The sequence below is a fragment of the Magallana gigas genome, chromosome 1 (genome assembly GCF_963853765.1).
Source record: "Magallana gigas chromosome 1, xbMagGiga1.1, whole genome shotgun sequence".
NCBI classification, from domain to species: Eukaryota; Metazoa; Mollusca; class Bivalvia; order Ostreida; family Ostreidae; genus Magallana; species Magallana gigas.
In genome coordinates, this window is record NC_088853.1 from 26443054 (window position 1) to 26450460 (window position 7407).

Consider the following 7407-nt stretch of genomic DNA (forward strand, 5'->3'; position numbering starts at 1 on the left):
ATTATTCATTTCTTTATAATTGATACAAGCATGCTTCCGTTGAATAGTATTCTTTTTGGAGAGCTGTTATTTGTATTCATATAATTTTCAGCACATTGAAATAGTCATTGATGAGATGTATTCCTCTCTACATTACACAATCGATTCGTTGTGTTATCAAAGACATACATTTTTACTATCCGGCCATATTGGCCCAACCCTAGAGCCAGAACCCCTGACACAGGGGCCATAAATTTCACAATTTTGGTAGAGGGCTTTATGGACATCATAACCATGCAACCAGTTTTTTCCTCACATGCGTGGGAGTAGAGAAGAAGATTTTTGAAAATTTGTTTTTTTTTGCATATTTGGCCCCGCCCGTGGCACCCCAGGAGTGGTAGTGCCACGAGTTTCACAATTTAGATTCGTCTTCCCATTGAGATGCTTCACACCAAAAATGTTAACGATTGGCCTGGTAGTTTTCAAGAAGAAGTTAAAAATGTAAAATAGTTAACACACGACGCACGACGACGAACGAAGACCAATTGCAATAGGTCACCTGAGTGACTCAGGTGACCTTAAAAACTGAATTAACATAGATTGTAACAACTAATTCAAACTCATAAATTTTGGAAGCATATTCGAGGAAATCCAGGACAATAACAAATTCAAACTTTCAAGATGCCGTCTTTCAGTACTCTCAGTACTTTGATTTAATTTTACTCTACTTTAGTAGTACATACATTAATTCAATGTATGACTTGTTTAAATTTAACAACTTCTCACAAAAGGGGATTGATCGCATAACTGATAAATGAAAAGTACATTAAATAATACCAGATTTTATTCTTATTTTATGTTTCATTTAAGCATTACTGCTATATAAAATTATTCTTGAAAGTCATCGGTACACACAACAACAACCAAGTTTCTTATCATGTTTAACCTTAAAGAACTCGCTGCTCTCTTGATCAGTTAAAATGATTACCAATTAAGATCAGACAGGTAACATTTTGGTAACTAAAATTTTAATTATTAAACCCACTCTAACTAAAATTGGACTTGTAATTCCGCTCCTCTACGATACGCTATACAAGATCTAACAACATTCTGTACGGGGTCATCCCAGAGTGTCCTCAGATCGCCTAGTTAATTTTCTGTTTGGTATATTCTAATTAGACTGAAACTCACCCAATATTACTATTTCTTTATCTTGGAACTCTTGAAACATTGAACATCCATTTACAGTGCAACAAGAAGGTATGCGTGTTTTAGCCAAGTTATAGATTGAACTTTGATATGATATGAATGGTCTGTCTTCCAAGAAAGTATTGACTTCGGTCTCGCATGTTATTTTATCAATGCATGCATCATCATCCTGTTCATGGAAATGGTATTGTTCCTCTTCAATTTCTTCATCTTTTGACTCTGACTAATTACAATGATCTTGTCTACAATGATTTGAGGAGAATAACACACATAAATATATATGACAATGATATAGTAGTACAAAATTTAGTCTGTATTATTCAATATACCGGTATATAGTTTAGCTGTCCCAGACTATAGGGTGTCCATGTAATGTCTATTTAAGCCCATGCAATGCCCAACACCAATTTGTCGCGTTTCTTTTGCTAAAGTGAATTTAGATGACAAATAATTAAAGAAATTCATTATGTGAAGTCAATGGTAAAAAAAAACAACTACCGGTATATCTAAATTACCTAAAAGTCAAATCAAAACTTGACTCGTAGTCTGCATCAGATAATTATCGTCATCTTCTGATTCATGATTACCCTCAGAAATGGTAAGGCTGTACTAAAATACAAAAAAAAAAAATTGATGGTTAGCGTTTTGAAATAAGCCTGATTAAATAAACTAAGCCCTATCATCTTTGTCACTCATTAAAACATAAATAATACAGTAAGTAACTTAGGAATACCAAAACAATCAACATGCCTTAGTTTTATCCAGCATATAATTATTTATTTCTATAGCACCTTTTCCAATAGCCGCGTTTCGAGTTCATCCGGAACAACGTTTTTATTCGTTGTTTAATCACGCCAGGTCAAGAATGTTCAGCAAGTAAACTTCCGGTTTTACGGCGTCTCATAACTATGACAGAACGAATTCATTTTTACGGGTTTCAAGTACCAGATCTAAAGAAGTATCTGCAAGACAGGGGTATAAGTTGCAGTATAGGCAAGAAAATAGACCTTGTGCGCTTGTGTGAGCTTGCAGAAGAACTTCGTCTTGAGGTAATCGTTCGTTCACTGAAGCATGATTAAAAGCTAATTTTGACATTCGTAGTCAGAGCGACGAAAATGATAGTACCTATCATACATTTTATAAATAATTCAAATTCATATTTTTCATGGATGTTTTGTGGTCTATTATAACCGGGTTAAACACATATTCATTCTGTGCAATGATGGCTTTAGGTTTTGACATCTGCAAATGACGAAGAAGAGTACTCTGTGTTTGATGCAAGGCGCACGACGGTGGCAGTGGGGAACGACAAAATTATTTTAGACCCTGTAAATGCCGTGACCGAGTGGTAAGACTTTCATTTTCACACTTTCTATAAAATTGTTTCTATTGACCATGTTGACAAAGCTTTTTAGTATTTATACATCAAACTAAACAATATTGGGTTAACACACACTTAAACCCACTTGAGTTTTCACAAAGTGAACTGAGCTTTTCAAAGCATTGGATATTTAAATACTATCTATATAGTGTATACTACTTTTGCAGGAGTAAGGATTTGGCCAGTGTACCAGACTTTGAATCGTGTGATGTGCTGGTATACTTAATGAGATGGTGTGGGTGGACTCACGAACGACTAAGACTTTATAAGCAGGATAATGGGTATCGTTTACACATGGCTTGCCATATTGATGATGTCAAGGCTGCCTATCATCTCCATCAGGAATATATATACTTGAGGGCAACCTGCATGCCTGAGACCAGACAAAATGCCCAGCCTTATGATGTCTGGATCTTGACAAACAAGACAACTGGGGAAATTTTGTCAGGCGGATGCACTTGTGTGGCGTAAGTATATTCCAGATTGAGGTAACCTTATGTTACAGGGTTGTCTCTAAGACCCATGGAATTTCCTTCCCTATACTGACATAATACCCCAATTATTCTGGTATTCCCATTCACCCTCCTGCTAGGTGAGGAGCCCCAGACACCCTTCTTCTTTTTTAAATGTTCCCTGCCATTTCAATTGTAAAGGGACAACCCTGCATTTCATTCATGGTATTCTCTGTTTCCATGAAAGCATAATCCACAAAACTGATACAGTATAGAGAGGAATTTGTAGTCACATTCTTATTATTGAATAATTCAGGTTCATATTGCATGTATTTAGTAATAATTTACAAATGAAAAATAATTTAATTCTTATATATTTTTTTTCAGGGACAATGGAACTTGCAAGCACTGTGTTGCTTTTATATTCTCCTTATCAAGTTTTTGTGAGAGACACAGAGACCGAGGAACAGAAGTAGGCACCGACATGCAGTGTATCTGGGATAAACCTAGAAAGAAATCCAATCCCTAGAAGATCTCGGACATTGATATGAGGGTGGACCAGACGCATCCCCAACCAACATCCGCAACTACTGACTCATACAACCCGATCGTTCCCATTCAAGGTCCCATGGCCAACCATGAGAGGGACTTCTATGAATTATGTAGAGGTACAGGGGCGCTTCTGTTACAGACACTGTATGATGAGTCTTTTGTAAGTGATGATGATGATGATAATGTTGTACTTCCATCAATGTCAGATGCCTGCAAGAATATGCTACCCCCTTATGACATTTTTTCTGTAACTGAAAAATTGAAGAATATTTTTGATAAGAAAATAATTACTGAAATTGAAGATCAAACTAAAGGGCAGGATGAAAATCAAGAATGGTATGAACAAAGAATCGGTAGAATTACTGCATCACATTTTTCATCAGTTTTACATTTTAGATTTACTGAAAATGAAGAGAACTATATTTCAAAAATGATTATGAGGAAAACTTCTAAAGCATCTGTACCTTCTATGGCATTTGGCAAGCTACATGAACCAGTTGCTAGACAGCTATATTTTGATAATTATAAAAAGCAGCACAAACATGCAGAGATTAAGTTATGTGGTTTATATGTAGACTCAGATTATCCATTTTTAGGGGCTTCCCCAGATGGTGTTATTAAGTGCAAGTGTTGTGGTGAAGGATTACTTGAGATAAAATGTTCCTTCTTGTATCAAAATAAAATGCCCAAAGATGCTTGTATTGATGACCATTATCATGTTGTCTTAGATGAAAATGAAAATATAAGACTGAAATTTGATTCTCCATGGTATGTACAAATTCAAGGCCAGCTAGGTGTGTGCCAAAAACAGTGGTGTGATTTTGTATTTTACACTAAAAAGGGCTTTATTGTTGATCGTATATATTTTGATGAACTCGTCTTTCAGAGAATTGTTGAAAAATCTCAGATGTTTTTTGAGAAATACCTCTTTAGAGCACTAAGAAAATTGTAAAAATAATTATATCTCAGCAGGAATGTGTTTTTAATGTCTTGCACATAAGTTTTCAACTCTTGTAAGAATGAGACATGTACAATTTTCTTAGATTTTATTTGATTATCATTCAAGAAATTTATGTTACTTGTTACATTGAAGTTCTATTACATGTATTTTATATAAGAAGTGAACACAATAAAAAATATTTCTGAACACAGGTGTCATCTATAAGTAAAGTAAAACATTCCACCATGGAACATCAATTCCTTACTTTTTAACCAAAGGCTTTTGAAGATTACAAAGAAATGCACATATGACAAGCATTTGATCAGCAAGGGGTTTTAAATTTGTTGGCATGGTATTGGACAGCATATGAAATGTTTTTAATCTTCCTATAGCCCTCTCTACATGGATGCGGAATTTTGCAATGTTCCTTGTTCTTAGAATTTCAGAGGCAGACAGATATTTACCTTTACCCCAGGAACACTTCCTTGTGAATGGGGGTATTATAAGTTTAGCTCTGCGATGAAGCAAAAGATCCCTTATCAAAAACCCTCTGTCTGCCATTATCTCATCTCCAGGTTGTATGTTGTCCAGGAATCCACTTTCCTTAGTGATGTACCTATCAGAAACATTGCCTCCCCACAAATTTGATATAAATGAAAATGCACCAGAAGGTGACACACCAACCAATGCTTTATAAGTATTATGTTATTTATAAGAGCTAAATGTCTGAGACTGAGCAGATGGATTTCTTGGTTTCTTAATGAAAAATTCAGTACAGTCAATAATACAATTTACATTTGGAAACTTAGCTCTGAAAGATGAAGGCATGGATTTTTTCAATACATTTCTGGAAGGCCATTTTAATAAAGGTTTAAAGATTGTAAACATGAAATTGATCCAGGTGGTGAAGACTTGAGAAACTCTGGAGGTGGATACGCCAAATAAACCTGCCATGACAAATGTAGTCAAAGCTAGTCGCAATCTGACTAGAGTTAAAATAAACTCCTGAAATCTGCTGAGCTTCCTTTTTGGGCCTGACTTTGCATTTAGACTGTCTTTCTGATATTTTTTCTTTGCAGCACTCCCTTGTCCTGACCAATACTTCAATGTTGGTGAAGCCTTTTCCAAGATATCTTAATAGAGAGGAAAATTATTTATAAGAAAATGTTACCTTATTATAGAACATTAGATTATGATTAAGTTTTGTGATATATTAAATAATAAACTATGATCAACTTTTTTTCCATGTTGTAAAAAAAAAAAAATAAAGTATTAACATTTTAATATCACTGAATTTATTGTGCACCAGTCCATACCATATACACCATTTAGGATTGTCTTCGATGGTAGTCCAGTATACATTTGTACATTTTTGTCATCTTTCACAATTTTGTTGACAAAAAGTTCTCTCATGAGTTTCTCGGGATCCTCAAGTTTGGTTGATTTCTCCTCCAGAACCTTGATATCTGCAGTAGTGAGTGTTGTTTGGATTCCTATATCTCTGGTTGACATGTCATTACTGCAAAAGCTGCCACTGATGTAACAGTGGTCCATTTCTACATGAGTACCTGCAGTATATTTTCAATGTAAGTTTTTGTGTAATAAGCTTACCTCTATTTAAAAAGCCAGAATCTAAAAAAAAATGTTATTTTTTCAAATCAAAATTTTCACCTGTGACAGAAAGAGATCCAACTGTTGGACACTCATGATCAGTCACTTCAATTTCTTGATTAACTGGCCAACTTCCATTCAATTCTCCACTGACTCCAGCAACAAACAATGAATTATCATTATTAATCTGTGATTGCTGAAAAATAATAATACTTAAATGAAAAATAAATGAAATCATGCTTTCAAAAGTACATTTTAAATAATCAGAAATACTAGTATTTTCATTGATCTACAATGAAAAATATTTGAGCACAAGTTTTGCTACTTAATTTATATCAGCAAATAATCTTACATACAAGTACACTTTCACTGGCAGCCGGTGTATCCACTCGGGGAGGAACTGAGATATCAAACTGAGTGTCTTTTACCATACACTGTTCTCTCTTAGATATTGAAGTTGTTGAACGCATCTAAATATAACAAATTATAAGCAATAAAGACTAGCATGTGTGTCTCTAAATTGTAAATACTCAACAACTTATTAAAATGTTCAAAGCTCAAACAGTTCTCAATTTTGTGTTTAATCCTACAATATATCATAAATAATTAGCATTTTCCATCTAATTTGATGCAGGTTTTTAGACTATATATCTTGATATTAACACAAGACACTCGATATACATCCATGAAATTTATCGATGAATCATGATACCAACGTTTGGATGTTTTAGCAATCAAAACCAACACAAACCTTCAGACTTTCCTTAAAATTATTATATGCAAAGAGCTCTGGGTATGGATGATTTTCTGTTGGTCTGCCTTCCTTAAAATGAAGAGAGCATACTCTGTGGTTTCTCTTTGGCTCGTAATTTTCTCTTCTCAAGAGGTCCAGCCAACGTTTTCTTAGTGCAGGCGCTTTTTTCTGGGTTGGAAAGGGGTAAAATCTGACATCTTTCATGTAACCATATCTTCCTCTTTTTCTCTCATCAGAATTACATCCCTCCGCAACACAAAAATATGATTTTGTTTCAGACGACATTTAGTAACTATTGTAAACAACTTTTACCAGAAGTACGCCTGCTGAACATTTTCTGTAAATCACGTGATCGATGCGATAAAAAGCAAATAAAAACGGACGTTCCGGATGAACTCGAAAGGCGACTATTGCATTTACAAAGATGTTTGAAATGAAACAAAACGTGAAACAATCAATTTAACTAGGGATTTGAAACTAATCATAGTTTATTATGCTTACTCAAATGGATTTATAAAGCTGCTTTGTG

The 7407-nt window shown here is 34.5% G+C and overlaps 2 protein-coding genes across 2 annotated transcripts; one reads left to right on the plus strand and one right to left on the minus strand.

Moving 5' to 3' along the window:
- Positions 1–1967: 1967 nt before the first annotated feature.
- LOC117683314 (uncharacterized) lies at positions 1968–5043 on the plus strand. Its single transcript, XM_034452496.2, has 4 exons — positions 1968–2237; positions 2421–2536; positions 2737–3036; positions 3409–5043. Exons 1-4 carry the CDS (start codon positions 2097–2099, stop codon positions 3548–3550), a joined length of 699 nt encoding a protein of 232 aa, XP_034308387.2. The 5' UTR covers positions 1968–2096; the 3' UTR covers positions 3551–5043.
- Positions 4605–7183, minus strand: LOC117683315 (uncharacterized). Its single transcript, XM_066064997.1, has 5 exons — positions 6876–7183; positions 6481–6594; positions 6185–6320; positions 5830–6081; positions 4605–5646 (listed from the first exon to the last, which is right to left on the minus strand). The coding sequence occupies exons 1-5, from the start codon at positions 7161–7163 to the stop codon at positions 5219–5221; spliced, it is 1218 nt and encodes a 405-aa protein (XP_065921069.1). The 5' UTR covers positions 7164–7183; the 3' UTR covers positions 4605–5218.
- Between the last annotated feature and the right edge of the window lie 224 nt (positions 7184–7407).

Coding starts and splice junctions, on each gene's coding strand:
- LOC117683314 (XM_034452496.2), top strand. CDS start 2,097: ATGACAGAACGAATTCATTTTTACGGGTTTCAAGTACCAGATCTAAAG. Junction 2,537..2,736: donor GTAAATGCCGTGACCGAGTG/GTAAGACTTTCA, acceptor CTACTTTTGCAG/GAGTAAGGATTTGGCCAGTG. Junction 3,037..3,408: donor GGCGGATGCACTTGTGTGGC/GTAAGTATATTC, acceptor ATTTTTTTTCAG/GGACAATGGAACTTGCAAGC.
- LOC117683315 (XM_066064997.1), bottom strand. CDS start 7,163: ATGTCGTCTGAAACAAAATCATATTTTTGTGTTGCGGAGGGATGTAAT. Junction 6,321..6,480: donor CTGCCAGTGAAAGTGTACTT/GTATGTAAGATT, acceptor ATTATTTTTCAG/CAATCACAGATTAATAATGA. Junction 6,082..6,184: donor TGGATCTCTTTCTGTCACAG/GTGAAAATTTTG, acceptor AATATACTGCAG/GTACTCATGTAGAAATGGAC.